At 44.6% G+C, this 17,642-nt stretch overlaps 6 protein-coding genes across 6 annotated transcripts; 1 reads left to right on the top strand and 5 right to left on the bottom strand.

Annotated features, from left to right (window-relative positions):
* Positions 1–70: 70 nt before the first annotated feature.
* L203_102154 (uncharacterized protein) lies at positions 71–490 on the bottom strand (the record flags this gene model as incomplete). The annotated part of the gene is made up of 2 exons (XM_066211582.1): positions 71–267; positions 457–490. 2 exons carry the CDS (start codon positions 488–490, stop codon positions 71–73), a joined length of 231 nt encoding a protein of 76 aa, XP_066067679.1.
* Positions 491–1,919: 1,429 nt separating this feature from the next.
* L203_102153 (uncharacterized protein) lies at positions 1,920–3,963 on the top strand (the record flags this gene model as incomplete). Its single annotated transcript, XM_066211581.1, has 2 exons — positions 1,920–3,032; positions 3,082–3,963. 2 exons carry the CDS (start codon positions 1,920–1,922, stop codon positions 3,961–3,963), a joined length of 1,995 nt encoding a protein of 664 aa, XP_066067678.1.
* A 161-nt stretch (positions 3,964–4,124) lies between these two features.
* On the bottom strand, positions 4,125–9,911 carry L203_102152 (uncharacterized protein; the record flags this gene model as incomplete). Its single annotated transcript, XM_066211580.1, has 29 exons — positions 4,125–4,264; positions 4,323–4,408; positions 4,458–4,530; positions 4,580–4,630; positions 4,683–4,870; positions 4,923–5,008; positions 5,064–5,313; positions 5,365–5,423; positions 5,485–5,572; positions 5,618–5,635; positions 5,692–5,790; positions 5,845–5,957; positions 6,011–6,216; positions 6,264–6,351; positions 6,428–6,569; positions 6,618–6,721; positions 6,791–7,360; positions 7,412–7,421; positions 7,476–7,908; positions 7,955–8,128; positions 8,181–8,283; positions 8,333–8,436; positions 8,485–8,578; positions 8,627–8,933; positions 8,985–8,991; positions 9,042–9,291; positions 9,346–9,443; positions 9,503–9,519; positions 9,565–9,911. 29 exons carry the CDS (start codon positions 9,909–9,911, stop codon positions 4,125–4,127), a joined length of 4,305 nt encoding a protein of 1,434 aa, XP_066067677.1.
* Positions 9,912–11,298: 1,387 nt separating this feature from the next.
* On the bottom strand, positions 11,299–13,411 carry L203_102151 (uncharacterized protein; the record flags this gene model as incomplete). The annotated part of the gene is made up of 9 exons (XM_066211579.1): positions 11,299–11,516; positions 11,575–11,683; positions 11,730–11,830; positions 11,878–12,145; positions 12,188–12,435; positions 12,485–12,630; positions 12,674–12,909; positions 13,016–13,173; positions 13,219–13,411. 9 exons carry the CDS (start codon positions 13,409–13,411, stop codon positions 11,299–11,301), a joined length of 1,677 nt encoding a protein of 558 aa, XP_066067676.1.
* A 535-nt stretch (positions 13,412–13,946) lies between these two features.
* Positions 13,947–15,188, bottom strand: L203_102150 (uncharacterized protein; the record flags this gene model as incomplete). Its single annotated transcript, XM_066211578.1, has 7 exons — positions 13,947–14,033; positions 14,088–14,202; positions 14,283–14,536; positions 14,580–14,720; positions 14,764–14,793; positions 14,838–15,070; positions 15,116–15,188. 7 exons carry the CDS (start codon positions 15,186–15,188, stop codon positions 13,947–13,949), a joined length of 933 nt encoding a protein of 310 aa, XP_066067675.1.
* A 1,751-nt stretch (positions 15,189–16,939) lies between these two features.
* Positions 16,940–17,467, bottom strand: L203_102149 (uncharacterized protein; the record flags this gene model as incomplete). The annotated part of the gene is made up of 1 exon (XM_066211577.1): positions 16,940–17,467. The coding sequence occupies one exon, from the start codon at positions 17,465–17,467 to the stop codon at positions 16,940–16,942; it is 528 nt and encodes a 175-aa protein (XP_066067674.1).
* Positions 17,468–17,642: the final 175 nt, after the last annotated feature.

Here is a 17,642-nt window from a genome sequence, read left to right as displayed (position 1 = left end):
TGACACTCGTCTATTTAAGCTCGTTGAATGCTGATGTTGTGGGAAAGTAGAAACCCTCCTCTAACCCGCCTTAACCATCAACAAAGATAGGGCCCACCTTGTTATCCCTAACCATACCAACATACATCTCTGCCAAATGTTTGCAGTTCTGTAATGAATTTACTCCTTCCCCTCGGTAACATTTGGTGAGCTCATCCCTGACTATTCGAGCCTCCATGGCCTTAATCCAAGATTCATGAATGTGTTTCTCTCGAGCCTGAATTCGAGCTGCTCATTCAAATTAAACGAAAGAAGATACGGCGAAGGAAGGGATGGACATATAGATAAGATCGTTTGAGCGGAATGAATTCAAGGGTTACCAGCGAGGAAATGAACACGAAAAGTCATTTTTCAATGATTGAAAAGACGAAAGGGAGGAGGTCAACTCTCATCTCAGCTTTATTAGGAAAAACGTACCGCGGTACTCTTCCATTGATGGTGTTGCGGCCATTTTATATGCTAAACTGGTCAAATGTTGTAAAGTCAAGGAGAGGTTGAATCACAATGGTATATAAATCTTATACAAGTTCAAAATGAATTGGAGGTTCATCTGAAAATGAGCCTGATAACAAGAGAGAAAGCGGAATCAAAATTTCACAACCTTTTGACATCTATTTTGTCAAAATCTAATTGAAATAATTATTTTGTCTTTTTCTTTTCTTGAGCAAGATTTTTATTCTTTTACACCTCTCCTCCCTTCTATAAATAGAGAGAAGTGCATCCTTGACATTAGCACCATCGCTAGGTAACAAAAACAGCTCAAAGAGAAAGCTTCTGTGGTCAACGGCTCACGGCATTGTACAGTTATTCGACAGATTTACAACTAAACTTGCTGTTTGTCATCACTGAGAATCGCAGAAGCGTACTAATGGAGTTTTTCTGGCAAACCCAAAGCGTCCGACCGCATCGCAACAGCTGTAAGACTGGACCCGAATACCGAAACATGGGAGAACGTCTTTACTCATACTTGGCTGCGATAACGTCTTGGGGTTTTACTAAAGTTGTATCAACAATGTCGCTAATGGTTGAGGATCATTTGCAGGCTTTGACATAACAATAAACGGCGATGGGATCCTTGCTAATATACGAGCACGAAGACATCAATTACCAAGATCCAATGGAGATAATTCAATATGTTTGCTACTGTCTCAGTTGCGACCAGATCTCCTTCAATAAGACTAGCAAGGTCTTCGTACCAGAATACATTCTTCTGATTCAAGCTTCAACGATGTCACAATGGGTAGGAAAACATTATGTTGCGTTTCGCTAACATTTTGCTGATGGAAACTAGGTAATCTGCGCCATTTGAGATTCCTGTCGGTTTTCCGTTTTACTTTGATCTCCTCTTCAACATCTTTTTACGCTCTTGGTGCTTGTCTTCTCTCAGCAGCTCCGACACATTCGCCAATATTTCCATTTCACAATTCTGGTTCTGATCTTCACGATTGAAGGCTTTTTGCTATCGTACGATTCATCTAGCTAGGAAAGTGCAAGGATTGAAACAAATAATGACGAGGTCTGAGGATCTTGGACCTACCTCGAGGCTGCTTCTACCCTCAGTATGCGAAGATAGTCAAAAGTATGGTTCAGAGAATAACCTTGCAATATGGTTGCAAGCCACTACATTGTTCAGCTTCCACATGACCCAAAAAACCTTGGAACTTGTATAAACTTGATTGCCAAGTATCAAAAATAAATTCAAAATCAATTTCAAGTGCAGTGATATTCATCCTTTTCCCATGTGAGAGCCCCCCTCCAAAAAAATTATTTTATTTTATTTTTCTGTTCCTGACCTCCACTTTCAAAGCTTCAGCTTTAACAATATTTAAAACTTTGCGCAACTTTGACTTTAACATTTCTGAATCAAAAAAACCAGCATCATGTCAAATCAAAAACCAGATATAATTTATAGTGACTGGGCTGGTCATGAGCCTGAGCGGGAGGGCACTGCTGAGGACCAAGGAGAAAGAGCGCCTATTCAATCTTCCAGTGGAGCAATAACATCCTCATCGACTAATCCTGCTCCACCATCGTTTATAGCACCTTCTGATATCCCTCAAGACTTGGCCGTCATCATGGAGATGGTAGCTAATGATGAAGTCGTAGGCTCCATCCCTCCTATCGACATGACTGCTGCCGAAAAGCGAAAGATAATTGAGGAGGATCGGAAACTGAACCCGACTAAAGATGAGGGTTTAGGTCAAAAGGCAAGGGAAATAGCAGGAGATGGTGAGAAATCTATTGACTCAGACTCTTCAAGTGAATTCGAGTCAAGTAGTGAAGAGGAATCAGATGAAAAGCTTGATACTAATCCAGAGAAGCCTATGACGGAGGAGGAACATAAGGCACTCAAGTCTGAGCTGGATGCCTTAACTGGCCAAAAAAATGATATTGGAGACACACAAATTGATGTTGCGTCTGATTCAGAGTCGGAAATTGAAAATGTGGATGATTACTTCGCCGGAGCAGGCAACTTTGGCTTTGAATTTATGGAAGATGACGAAGATGATGCAGGTCCGTCCGGAGGTGCCGTTATCTTGTCAACCCACGAAGCTCCTCTTCCTCCCGTTCTTCAACCTCCTCTTTCTAGGCTGCCTCAAGGACAGGGCTTGAGCCTGGCTGGTGATGTTGTGAGCTGGATGAGAGAAAAAAAAGTGGAGGCCTGGGTGAATGAGCAAAAGGAGAAGATAGTCCAAGAAGACTTGAATAAGCAAGGTAGAGCACATATGGCGACTTCTGTCACTACGAAAGATCAAGGAAACCTTGCAAAAGATGGTGAAGCAGTAGGTGATATGTCAATTGAGTCTATTCAAGACAGAGATACATCAGTACAAACAGAAGATGCTCAAAAACCTCAGCCTGCACAATCAAATTTCTCGTCTGCTGGTACTGTCGTCATTCGAGCTTTGCAATCACGTCCTGGCGATTACGATGAAGGATGGTTAGAAGAAGGCAGTGTTCTTTGCTGGGAGAATGGACGGGTATTAGGCATTGTAAGTCGCGATTAATCCAATTATTGATTCAGTCTCACACGTTTTGTAGATCCATGAGACGTTTGGACCCCTTACTTCCCCCTTCTACAGTGTCCGTCTCCCTCCGCCTCCCCATCCATATCCAGAACTGGATTCCCTTGCATCTGGAACCCGTTTGTTCTACCCTCTCAATCCCTTGTACCGATCTTTTGTCAACATGAGTGCTCTTCATGATCCTCGTCTCAAGGGCTCTGATGCATCCAATATTTATGACGAGGAAATTGGCGAGGATGAACAAGAGTGGTCCGACGATGAGATAGAAGCTGCAGCCAAGAGAAACAGAAAGAACAAAAAGGGGAAAAGGAGACAGCCCAAAACCTCAAGTTTCGTTGAAACTCCTCGCACTGATTGCTCGCCCCTCCACTTGGATCAATCAGTCGACGGCGCCAGGTCTAATGCGGGCAGTGTGTATGATGGGTATTCTTTAGGTGGCAATAGAGATCTGAACAGTCGTGGACGTAGAGGACAAGGTAGAGATCGTGGTCGTGGCCGAGGCAGGAATGGACCCCAAGGAAACGACCGTCAATTTTTTCCCTTACCCCTCAACCCTATGCAAAACCAACAAGCATATTTTCAACCTCCACAGCCATATTTCAATGCATGGCAACAACCTGTTATACCTGACTTGGGCTCTTTTTCGCAAATGATGGCTTATCCTCACGCTCCAGGGCAAGATTCTCAAAATGTTTATCAACCTAATCAGCCTTCTATTGGTATGCCATTGCCAATGTTCCCTCAACAGGCCCCTGTACCATCCGGAGTTGCTATAAATCCTCGTTTTGCTTCGCAATACCAGATGATGATGAATATGGAGCAATTATCTGGTCAGCAAAATGGCGAATCCAGCCAGATGAATGGATACGGGCAACATAACCAGCAAGGGTATGAATAGAGCAAGAAGAAGGAACACGAGATCATATATGCATGATTCTATTGCATTACAATAATAACCAAGGCATATGAAGAAACATCTAGGCAGTTACCATATCGTCAGCGATCATAATATCATATGAGAGTCTTTCATGTGCAGCATTTCGCACATAGCTTCACAAATTAGTCAAGCGATGCACGACTAAGAATTGTTCTGATTTCTCGATGCTTTGTAAACCAAGCTGGAAAGTCGGCTCGATTGAGTGAGACGCCTTTCTCTTTCATTTCTAATAAGAAATTGGCAAGAACAATCAATGCCCCATCTGCAAAAGGTATCAGAAATGCCTAACTTCTGAATAACAAAGAGCAACTGAGACGTACATCGGTAGAGGTAGTTAATAGCTCTATTCAGCTGTGTCCGGTGTTTGACAGACCCCGGCTCGGCAGCATCTACTTGGAGTTTGAACCTAACTCACAGTATCAGTAGTAAGCATTGTATCAACACAATCGACCTACGTATATACTGATTTTCTGAGATTTTGTACGCCTTGCATCAAATCGATTGCGCGATCTGTGATTCGCTTGGCCTCTGTCTCATAATCAGTGCTTTTCCAACTGCGTACTAGTTCTGTGATCACCTTTGCCGCGACTCATGACCGTAACCAGTTGAAGAATCGATTTATATTCGCCTAGTCAGACTTCATTAGATAATTTTCGGACTTGTGGATAAATAACTCTCACCGTTCATATACTGAGCGGCTTCATTCATCACTTCGTTATCTTCAGCTTCATCATCATCATTATCATCCTCATTGCTGTCAGTCTGATTTTCAGCATCAATGGGAGATTCATCCAATGTAATAGTAGCAACAAGAGATGCAAGGGTCATCCCGGTTGTGGTTCTCCCTCGCCCCATCTGACAATTGAATCTGAATCATGGCAGAATGAGTAGGAGCCTACCTCACGTTCACTGTTACTTACACAAAATCAGTGCCTTGGGTCAAACCTTGGGCAACTCTGTTGACCAAAACTTGTAAGCTTGTAGGCAGAGGAGCCTGTTCGTCGGTCTACAACTCATCAACGATCTTCTTCTTATCTCTTTCTTTCTAGCAATGTACGCACAATGGCTACTCGCATGTAATCAACCTTATAGCCTTCCTTAATGACACTTTCGTATAATTCCCTTGGCGTCATGACGTCTTCCTCCCTTAAAGTCTCCCAAATGGGGATAATTTCATAAACACCCGGTTTTGTTTCCATTTCATCATGGAGCAGTATGCGTTGATCTTCAGATTGTCGTAGTTCTCTCAGAACATCTTGCTTCATCGCCACCTCCATCCTCTCAACCACAGCCGCAGTGACTCCAGTGGTCCTAATGGTATAATTTCAATTCGTCTGTTAGTCAACAAAACTTATTACTTACTCTAGGTTAGTTAAAGGCTTGTCGACCAAACGCAAGACGTGCGGCCTAGAGTTAACATACTTCAAAAAGCTCAAAATCAGACCTTCCGATACGAAATCAAACCAGCAAGTAAAGCCTTACGAGCACTGGTTCTTCTCTTAAAGAAGTCCACAGAACGGTTCTAGACCCATTGGGTCCTGCATCCATCATTTTTAAAGCGTTGCGTAAGCTGTTAAAAAGAATAAGTGTCTCATTTGCATACGATAAGGCTCACCCTTCAGAGGAAGGCATCCTATGGTATGACCGTCTTTCAGCTTGGTATGTCAGAATTGTAGAGATATAGCTTACCCGGTCCCATGGACACGACATTTTCCTTCAACCCCATCTCCTGGCTTACCACGACAGATAATAGGTAGGCGTCGATAATTAGCCGCACCATCTACTCGTCTATAATAGGCACATTAGCAAGCAGCATAATCCTAGCTCTACATAACAACGTACTCAGGAAGACTTTGCTCTTGAAGACCTGAGAAAAAATCTGATTTGAGAATAGTTTGAGCAGAGAGGATAGCGCCCGATCGGTTGGCTACAACTTGAGTAACTTCATCTGGAAGCTTTACAAAACGATGTCAGACTGCATTGTACTGCCGAAATGAGACACACTTACAGCCATCCCGTCAGCAGGCCCCATTTTTTCAATCGGCGCGAGACTTCCCAAGCCACCAGAATCAAGCTCTTTCTCTAAAGTTTTGAACACTGGACGGTGTTTTACAAAAGATTCGAAAGAAAAAGGGTTTTCTTCTGCAGGTGATGTGTCGTCAAGATATGCTGCGAAAAGCAGCAGATGATAATATCGCCTCAAATAGTACAGCCCTGCACTAACATAAGTGGGCAATCCACTATAAAACCGGAGAGGTTACCTTTTTCAGTAAGCTTCCTCTTTTTCTCAGGCTCAGAAGCTTCTGAGCTTTGGATGTAGAGATCTTCTATGGCTTGCCGAAGGTTGAACTGAGCCGCTGTTGCATCAATAGCTTCGTCCACTGCCTACACTACATTAACACAAATTTCAGCAAAAAGGACATACTTGTTTGACATCCAATCCATTTTTGATAACTCTCAGGACGCTGTTAATAATCTGCCAACTGGTCCTTGTAACCCTGTTACTTGTTCGTTTTCGCAGCATCGATGGTCTGGCACTTGAAAATGTCCTCGGGGTTTGTTCGGCCCTACGCCCCTCCTTGAGCCACCGTTGTATGAGAAGTACAATGACGGACGTTGTGCTACTTCGGCCGCGACCGAGTTGATCGTTCAGAATGATCGCGGATGAAGAAAAGTTAGTACGTGTACATAAATTCAAGAGCTCTGTGATATCATGGAACTAGTAAAACATTGATTGTTAGAAGACAGTTGTTCAACTTACCTTTCCAAAGGAGAAAGAATGGCTTACATCTGGAGAGGATTCTGAAGTAATGGGTATTCTAACAAAACTGAGTTCCACATCCTTTGATGCCGCTGCTGCATCATCCATTACCTCCCGTAATGACGCCACATCTGTCTTGTCAGCACCTTCCCATACAGGGACGACTTGCCCATCAGCCGTCTCTGTATGGAGCAACACATGGCCTTGAAACTGGTCGATTTCAGCAATGACATCGCTCTTAAGACGCTGCTCAAGCATTTCAAGTCGAGAGGCAGAAACGCCAGAGTAGTCGCGAATGTTTCGGAGAGCAGTGCTGTCTCGACGAAGGCAGAAAGGAGAGCCTGCAAGATGTTGGTATTTCATTCTTAAAAAGTACTCACCATTAATCATCACTAAGGGTTCCTCTCTCAGACATATCCAAATAATGCTTTCAACGTTGGGCCATTTTTGGTGCACAATGGAAAGAATTGTTGAGATAGCATCTTGGGTAGGCTGTCCAGTGGCATAGATGGTTGTCCCTTTGATTTGGCGAAAACCTATAGCGCCACGAACACCTTCGTTGGAGGATGCAGATTCAGTTAGCCAGAGATCGGATTTCTGCAACAACTGTTAGCCATTCCTCAAGGATGAACATGTAACCATTCTCACGAGGAGAGTACTTGAATCAACATCAGCACTAAACATCACTTTCCAGAAATACGACCAGACTTACGAAGCTCGAAGCATAATCCCATTCCTATTTGTCACAACATGCTCCGCCCATTCGTCACCTAGTACTTTACCTCCTTGTAACTCCAGGTCTCTCCTTGAGTCTGTAGCGTCTCCAAGATCACTTGATCTCGAAATAATACTCAAATTACTGACAGGAGCGAATGCAGACAGTCTATTTCCACCACTTCTTCTCAAGATTTTAATCTGGTTCCATATCTCGGGACGATTCTTGAGGAAGGTTGAAAAAGTAACGCCTGTTTGGCCGGCATTCTCTTCATCTACGTAAGCGGCGAAGACGATCAAGTCAAAGTATTGTTCAAGCGAACGAAGGGCTCTTTCAAGGTGAATTTGGCGCTTCTTGTCCTCCATGGCGGCTACACTGTATTTGATACGTTCTTTGATAACATTCTCACGAAGATTAATCACAGCGTCGCCTGTTGAGCATCAGTGTTGTATAATATTTGCTCGGATAAATCTCACAAGAATCAATGATTGCATCTACAAGCTGTTTCATTGGCTTGCCTTGATCCAGGCTAGATAATAGAGAAAGGACAATCTGATAATTTCCCATATGAGCTTTACAGAGCTGCTCAAGAAGGGCGGGCTGGGTGGTTAGAAGGTCAATGGCTGTCGAAGGGTGCTTTGAGGGAAGATCTGCCAGGATATATCAATTCCACACATTATCAGAGGTTAGAAAAGATCGTACTTTGATTTAGTATTTGAGTAATTTTTAACAAACTTTTGTTGAAAGATTGCTGAAGAGAAGCCTGCAGTTTGAATTGGGCTGCTTGAGGGATCATGGGAGAAGACTTGATCATATGGTCAGCTAGCTCAACCAAAGCAACTGGAATTGTTTACCGTTGAAAATCCTGTGGATGTGACATTATCAAATGGGTCCTCGAAACCTTGAAGCAATAACTGCTTTCTTCTGACTAGCATAACAGCACACATGGCGAATGTAGCTAATTTTCTATTAACAGCCAAAGCAGTGAAAAGAGAAAGAAACCAACTTCGAACAACGCCCATGCCACAATTGAACACCAACGCAGTAGTCAAAGGATCAGCATTTTGCAGTACTGGGACGTAAGCATCAAGATAGTTGTGCTGTACCCAGTTATCAGCTTTTTGAGTTATTTCGTCAAAACAACATACCTCAATAGGGGTGTCGGGCGCAATGGGAATTCGCCAATAATCAACTCTCCATCCGTTCTTTTTCATGTCTTCCCATACCTCCTTGGGTGTCTGTATACTCTCCTCATCTACTCCCACCCATGTGGGAATGATTGCGCCTCCTGGGATTTCATCGTGAGTTAAAATCATACCTCCATATCTACGAGCTTCATCGAGTATATCGAGTTTGAGGCGGCGTTCAATGTCTTCTAGATTGCTGGCTCGATCGGAGAAAGCAAGCGTTTGGTAAGGGTTTGAAGCGTCACGAAGCACATAAGGGCGTCCATTACTGAAATTTTATTAGCACCGCGTCCGAATGAACAGTGAATACGGGATGTACCAATATACTATAAACATGTTTTGTTAGTCATAATATTGGTGAAGAACAGTTACTCACTCAAAGTCTCCTCTCGAGTACTAAACCAGATAGCTCTACCTTGTGGCTCTTTTCCCTCAATAGATGTAGTCTTATCAGGCGTAGCAGGACGAAGAGGTGATTCACCTCGTGAAGGACGCCTTGCTCCAAGCGCAGATGGAGGATTATAAACAGCCGCTGAGCCTTTACGAACATGTTTATGAGGATGATACGGTTGGCAGTCCAAGAGCGTGAGGATAGCCTTGATTCCAGCCGAAGTTGGCTGCGCTACCTATATAAAAACAAGAGTCATCATATAATCAGGAGCAAGCTGTTGTGGACCTACACCAAAGACATTGAGACCTTCCTCGTCTGGCGCACGAAAGTTAGGAGCGCCTTGAATATTGACCTCCAAGTCAGTAGCGCGACCAGTTGGAAAGTGATCTGCATTGATATTATAATTGTAAGCTGACACTTGATCTCTTACCTGGAATTCTGCTGACCTGTCTTTAAAATGTAGCTACATGCTGATATTAATGATATTCATTCAAATGCAAAGACGTACCCTCGTCCAAGAACTGCGCCTGTCCTCTTCTTAACTGCTACAGAAGCTTGCTTCTTGAGTGTCTCTTGAAGGCCCATAGCTTTGCTTCTACTAGGAGTACTTGATCTTTGGGCATTCCCGACAGAAGATGGTCTGTTCGGTTCTGATGCTGCAACAGATAGTCCCCGGACATGGTCAAACTGGAGAGACTTTTGCCCTATATGTGAATGCAATGTGGCAGGAAATGGTTCTACAGGCGACATTCGTTTTTGTATAGATAACGGCTTAGGTGCGACCAAGTTAGATTCTAGCGGGGCAGAGGTCGATCGGAGGGAGGGAGATGTCAGGTTATCTAGTGGGGACGGCATGGCTATCCTTGTTTCAAGTCAATCCAGCAGCGCAATAGAAAAGTATGGCCTGTTTGTTGAAAACGTTGTAGAAATGCGGATGATGATAAATGGCTTCTTAAAGGAACATGATCATTCCTTAACACTGTGGTTCTAGAAGCGAGATGTGGGGCCCCGGTTTTGTTAAACTCATTAACCGCCATACAATTCAATTATTTTACATTTCTATATATTCATGAAAAGAACTATGTTTATCTTTGAGAAAGTCGGAGACCATAACGGGTGAGTTGATTAGTGCATATCATCGGCTCGTCAGTGACTATCTAGGTCTTTCATGACATGCTTTGATTGCTACGCAGCAAGCAGTTCTGTGGGTGGTTAGTTTGTTTTACTAAGTCGAAGATCTCCTGTGGCTTTGTAAGATGTCTAGGGATGACAGCAATACGAGAAAAGCAAGCAACGTGGAATATGAAGAACTAGTATAGTCACGCAAACTTTCAACCTGGTATCCTAGAGCTACTGAAGGCCTTGGATTTGGTGGTTCTAATGTGGACTAAGAAGAGGCTTGAATCTGGTCAGTGGAAAGCTTATGAAGAGTAACATCTTTCTATGGTCAATACAAACCCAGGTAAGGTAGCCGCGCCCTTATGATGACATTATCATTTTGAGCTCGATATACTCACATCTCTCTTCGGATGCGTTTTGACCCATTGCTTATGCCTCTTCTGTGCTAAAACATTAGATACTCATTGTTTTGGACTCTGACAGAAGTTGGTTCATGCCAGATCACTTAGGTAAGATCCTTAGGAGCTCGCTTGGATGACGTGCCCTTGGCAGCAGGTGCAACACCAAAGTATAACCCTCGACGAGTGTGAACGATTGACGACTGAATCTTTGCACAGAAATGTAAGACTTGTTCCATACTTCTTGTCGAGACTACTTACTTGGGTAGTAATATGTTGATGCAAACTCTCCTTTCGAGTCAATACCACAAAGTAATGCATTTGAGATGTTTGGAAAACGACAATCTCCTCTATTAACTTGCTTTGGATAGGGTTGTATATCTGGAATACAATGCCTTACTCAACAGAAATACTTTGGATCAGTTCATCCTAGGAACTACTAACAGAAGCTGTACTTGTAAGAGCGCGTGATGGTCTATGAAGTTTTGTCAAACTTTTAAACAATTCTCTTGATCTTATAGTCGTAGACAGTTACGTTGCTAACGAGCCAACCACTGACAGCCACATAACTCAGCCCAAACCAATAAGCAGTATTACCAACGATACATCCAGAAAAAACACCATAGCAAACTTGTGACTCTGCATAGCGGAAGTTATTACCATTATTTTCCCACTGTCAGACACACACTCTCTCTCCCATCACCCAAATTGAATGATTATGCTCTTTACATGACTGTTGTCCTTACAGACTTGTCATTTGAAGAAGGCAAAGTCGACCCATTTTCCTGCAAACTCAGCTGATTTTCGTGGCCTTGAGAGGTATACAGATTGACTTTTGTAGCGTCCACTTCTGAGCGAGCGAGTTCAAGAAGAGCACCAAGATCTCTGGGGCCAATAAAGTTTTTGCGGCCGTCAACAATCCATGTAATGACAGAGACAATAACTAGAAAGCCATCAGCATCTGGTTCAGAAGCCCCAAGGGGGCATTCTCAGCAACGCACAGATAAGACCAAAGACCACAACCGCATAGTTCATATTGGTACCACTAACGGGAAGCTCGGGAGGGAACAGGAAGAAGACAGTGGTGAGGATTGTGAAGCCAAGGCCAACCTATAACTTATCAATCGCTGTCACCACGCCTTGCTCTGCCACCTACACAATTACAAAGAGGACCAAGGATGGGCCCTAACGTGAAGGTAGGTTCGGGAAGGGATGGAGGATGGAGGATATGACGACCTCGTACAAGAACCAAGAGAACTGCAAGTTAATCAATAGAGCGAAAATTTGGATACTCCAATACCTACTGGGAATAGAATAAGATACATTCAAAAAGACAACAGAACTGGACAGAATGGCATTCAATGCTGTGCTAGAACCAAGGTAGATGCAGCCAAAGACAATGACAAGGACGGTGGTGAAGAGGACGGCGTGGACTGGGACTCCGTTGCGGTCCATCCTAGAAAAGATACGAGAGAAGGGGAGTCCTCCATCTCGAGCAAAAGCGTAAACCATTCGAGAAGAGGCAGTCATAAGGCCTTGGGCAGTAAAAGCCATGGCGATAATTGGAAATATCTGAATGCCATGAGCTAGGTATTGGAGTGGACAAAGACGCACTTGCAAGCAAACAGCTCCTGCCTTGGAGTTTGTAGCCTGATACATGGATTCTAAGAGTGCACCTGCGGAAGACGTATTGACAGATTCGATATCACTAATGGAGAACAATAGGCAGATGAGAAAGATAAAAGAGCTGGAAGCACCAATACAGACAGCCAGCATCATCGTTCTAGGAGCATTGATGTGAGGGAGTGGCATCTCTTCGACCATGTGTGAGACAGCGTCATAACCTGTGAGTCCAAAAGAACCTGCAGTCGTGTTGGCACGTCCAATTCAATGTAGACTGACGATACGAACTTTGTAAAAGACCTAGAATCCAAGCAACGCCATTAGGCCACCCAGTGGTATTGATGAATTTACGAAAGACAAAGTCTCCCGACTGGAAATGGGGAGATGCAGTAGACAGGCAGACAATGATAATCACAACCGCTCCACTCAGAGACCTATCCATTGTTGGCACAACACCCTCACGACATCAAAACTTACCAAAAGATGGCTGCTTGATTGATTTTTGGCAAAATTCTCAATCCGAAAATGTTGAGAAAACAAGCACCAAGTGTGTAGGCAATGTAAATGAGGAAAATGTGCCATCTTTCTGACTTATAGTTGGGATGCAGGAGAGCAATAACGCCAGTGATCAATTGGCCGGCAAGAGAGCCAGCGGTAGCGGCAAGGGCGACCCAACCAGAAGTTGCAAACCAGCCACAGATCCAAGAAATGGCCTACATTGTCAGCATGAGCACAAGTCCCATCCAAACCCACAGGTGCCATCTTTGCAGGCGTGAGGATAGCGGACCAGTGATACTGTCCACCTGCGGTTGGATAGACATGGCAGATTTCCGCCATGCTCGCTGCCATTGCCAAATTACCGATAAAAGATGGTACAATACCCCAAATCACTGCAGTGGGTCCGCCTGAGGGAAGGGCAACCGAGAGAGAAACAGCCATCGCCGTCCATGAGTTGAGAATCGCATAAGCTAGACCCACTACACAAAGGATCAGCCTAGCATCTGACAACGTTGGTAACCTACCTAGACTCATAAAGTGAAAGTTCCTATGCGGATCCTTCAGTGGCTCGCCTTCTCCTTCAGTCCGAGTCAGATTTGGATGAGAAGCAAATGGCCCATGTCCAGCTTGTTCCCTCTGAATCGATTCCTTGACTACTTCTGTCGAGTAAGGACCCTTAAGGGGATACGCTTCCTGAGGCTTGACGTTTTCCGACATGCTGTCTCTTCAAATAGGCGTCCAACGAGCGATAAGAGTAGACTGAAAAGATGAATGGCTTGTCTTGCGTTGAGCTTTTATACGGCGGGATCTGACTCTTGGACTCGTGACCGTTGTTATTCGAATTCCCCCAACACGATTGGTTTATACACAGTGAGCCAGTTTAAAATCCTTTTTCTCCTAGAAAATATGACTGTTGACGCAAGATTTTATAGTTTTCTTCGCTTAGATATAAAGAAATAGAAAAATAAATTGAAATCTATTTCGGTATTTTTTGGAAGCGAAGCCAGTTATCTCCGAATAATCGGGCCGAATATAATCAGGCACGATTCTTGTCTTATCTGAATACTTTTAATTTACATCTTGCGTTTTGGGAGTTGAACTGGGAAATTGTGAACAAGTCAAAAGGCAAAGACGATGAACTATGGTGGAGACGAGCTTGGCATGGAAAGGGTGATCCAGCAATCAACTAGTCGGATGCATGAGCCATTCTAATGGCACCTCTCTGATACAACAAATCCCTCCAACAATCAAGCTACCATCCTCGGCCTCCGTTGATGTTTGGTTTCTTACGATGAGTAGCAGCGGGATCGCAAATCACAAAGCCACCTTCTCCCTTCATCTGGCACTCATCGCATAAGCACAATCTTTCCAACCCATCCCGGCGTAGACTTACAAAATACGGATAGCCTTGTCCCCAAAACCGAAAAGGCTCACTTTGTCCAGCCTGAGAGATAGCATCTCGATGATCATCCGTCAAAGGCTGCTCGGGCATATCGAGTAGGAATGGTCTAATCTGTTCAGACATTCTTTCCGGTTTGCTCGACGTGCTACCTTGGCATCAACAACGAGCATTTACCAAACCACCTACGTTACCACTATACCTCTCGTGGTTTCTTGATTCCACCTCAGCAATACCTGCCCTTCAGTCTCTGACAGTGCTCTTTCCTTTACGACTCTTCTCACAACCTCGTCCACCAGCCCTCCCTTGTGCCGCACAAGCGACATGAGAGGGCCATATGCAGACAACTTGATGTTGTGCTTTTCGCAGAGAGGAACAAGCGTCGGCAGATAATGAGCGATCGAATAAGGATGCAACTCAAGCTGGATGATTGCTGGGGGAATCTGACCGTTTGGCTTCAACAGACAGTACCTCCGACGTACCCACCTTGCACACAGCGAGCACTTCTTTCAACGACTCGGTAGAAAAATTGGAAACACCAATGGAGCGGGCCAACCCATCCTTCTTGATTTGCTCCATCTGCCTCCAAGCGTCCCTCGCCGACCCAATCAAAAAGTCGGCATGAATCTTGACTCTGTCAGACTGGCCTCTACCCAAACTCGAGCCTTACCAAAAACATATCGATATAGTCTACCCCGAGCTGCGATCGGTCAACGAGTGTCCCTGCGATTGTTCAATACTTGCGTCTTCCAGACAACTCGCTAGAAATTCTCGAGCGTCAAAATCTTTTGGATCACCGTCATAGTTTCCTCCCTTGGTACTCAAAAACAATCCCTCCCTTTCAATCCCACTCTCCCTTAGTGCTCTCCCTGTATGGTGCTGATTCTTGTAATGCCATGCACAATCGATGTGTCTGTACCCTGCCTTGAGCGCTGCGTTGACAGCCTTGCTCGTGTCTGTCCAGGCGAGCTTTGTACCTACCACTGTCAACCCGACATTATTCCTAACGACGTTATACACACCTGTACCAAATGCAATGACAGGAATTTCATTTCCATCGTTCAAGGTGACGGTCTGTACGAGATATTTCGACATGGTTTGTGAAATGGATGGAAATGTAAAAGCGGATTTGCCTAAATATGCTTTTTATATCGATTCGTGTATGGGGCGCAAAAATGTGAAGATGGAAGGATAGTCGGTCTATAGATTCCTTTTTGCTGATGGTTGCGGGGAAAGTTTAACTTTTATTCTCCAGCTCCATCACACTCACCTAGAACATCACTCCTAATGCTGCCACTCGATACGTCCATGCTGCACAAGCTGCTCCAAGCAAGACTACCAGGATGGCCGCCTCGAACGACTGAACAAAAGAAGTAGCTGCCAAGCGTGCATACCTCTACCAAACCCTAGCCAGGCCACGCTATACATTTCTCAACATCCCACGAGGTGTATGCCAGCATGACGGACGGTGCTGGTCGAGGAAACTCTCCTTGTCAACCACTCATCAAGGGAAAGAACGCTCTGCACAACAGGACCCAGCTATCGTTCCTGTCTTATACTGGGCCTGTCACCCGTTCCAAAATGCTTCAACATTTTCTTCCAGGGCCATCCATAACAGCCCGTTGAATATAGTTGGCTTGGTCTTGATTCCAGAGACGAAACAAATATCGTCGCGTTATGCCAGTCCGCCAGACACATCTAATAGTGAAAGGAACCCATCTATTCACAAGTTTGCGAACTCAAAGTAAACGAGAACGGAGACCCAAAAACAGGCATCCCATCGGTGTCCTTGATTTGGGCCTATTCGTCACTCGGGCGACGGTAGATAGCAAGCGTTCGGATTCGCATCATTCGCGGATATACCTCTCGTAGTATTCCACCATGCTTTGTATCTTTCAGCAAAATTCGAGGTAACCTTGACCAGCACGCTTTCTTGAACACAGTAGACCTCATCTGTGTTCACCAAACTGCGTACCCATCACGATTTCTATTTCCGGTTCGTTTGCCGATAGTAGAGCTTTGCATAGGTAGGGATCGTCGATGGTTCAGGTCGAAAATGCCTCATGAGTCGTATTCCGTTTTGACGTTTTATAAACCTATAGCCGGAGTTTTCTTGCCCTCCAACAGACGGCATTGCTGGGATCATAAACGCGATTGCACAAATTCCATCCCTCTCGGAAATCTTTGGTAGGTATCTTGACCAGACCTTCAAATTAAATCTTTATCCGCGGCAAGTAAGACACGCGACTGCTCTCCAGTATTTACTCCAACAATGGGTCAGGACTGGCTTGCTCGACTCTCTGGCGGACGATTGTCAGAAAGGGAAGGGGCTCCGAGACCTGCTGGTGACATGGTTATCTCCATGTCCTCCAAATTCCAACAAGCAATAAATGCCTGACAATTGGGCTTCCGTCTGTTCAGCGGTACCGCTCTTAGTGACTTGAGCACTCTCCAACATGGATTGGTGGAGTTTGACGAAGCTTGGATTGCAGAGCACGTTGGAGAAGTATGGCGGGGATCTGGAGATGTGGATATAGTTCATGGCGAGGTATGGCTTGAGTAGCAATGGCTAAAAGCATGTCTTGAATAGGAAGGTTTTCTAGGACTTATGCTTGGTTTATATACATAATAAAACAGTAAAAGAAATCAAAAGTTGTCCTTAACTTATTAAGCACTTCAATTAGGCGTGCCAGCCATCCCACGCCTAACCACGGTTACTCTTTTTCAACTATTCTTATCAAAACGTTTAAAGAAGACTTTCGTTCAACTCATCTATGTCATCTAGCCAGGCGTATCGCATCGTCAACAAAATTACATATATCAACTATAATCACTCGCCCTTGCTTCTACAAGGCCCAACCAATGTGTTTCCCGCCTTCTTCTGCTCTTTCGTCGCAAGACTTTATAATACTCGCCAATATTCCTCCCGACGTCAGACCTGACAGGCTAGACACGCTGTCAGGCGTCCCTCTGAGAACCATAGGAGACATTTCGTTATCTTCCGTCCCAGACGGGTGTCTTGGACGTATGGGAAGCTGCCGGAAATAGCAGTCCACTCTGCGCTCACACGGTCGCGACCCATCGCCTAAGGTTATCTCGACCGGGGCATTGAAGCATTCAATGTTATTCTGGTCCAACATGAACTTTGAATCATCGACATCTTCAATGTGGAAAGGTTCTTCTGTATAGAGCGCTCCTATCGTTCTCTGGTTGAGATGTTCATCATGGCACGAGTCCATCGCTTTTCGCAGGATTAGATTCAAGAAGTCCGTTTCTATTCTGACTTCCTCCCTTACACGGTGATCTCTTGCCTGTATATACGAGGCCACCCATCGGTGTTGGCTGTGACTCCCCGGCTTGGTAGAGGTCTTCATAATCGGTTGATTGGATCGAAATCATAGGTATAGTTCATTCTTGTCCTCTTTGAATTGCTCAAAACGATAGCAAGATTCATTCTCTGCAGGAAGTAACATCCGCGGTGGCTTGAATGCGATGCCATGGATGCCACATGTTTTAAGAGGGTCGCTGGGATCGGGCAAGATGGGATCC

The sequence above is a fragment of the Cryptococcus depauperatus genome, chromosome 2 (assembly GCF_001720195.1).
Source record: "Cryptococcus depauperatus CBS 7841 chromosome 2, complete sequence".
In the NCBI taxonomy this organism is placed as follows: Eukaryota; Fungi; Basidiomycota; class Tremellomycetes; order Tremellales; family Cryptococcaceae; genus Cryptococcus; species Cryptococcus depauperatus.
Note: the sequence above shows the minus strand (reverse complement) of the source record. Positions and strands in the feature narration are given on the sequence as shown.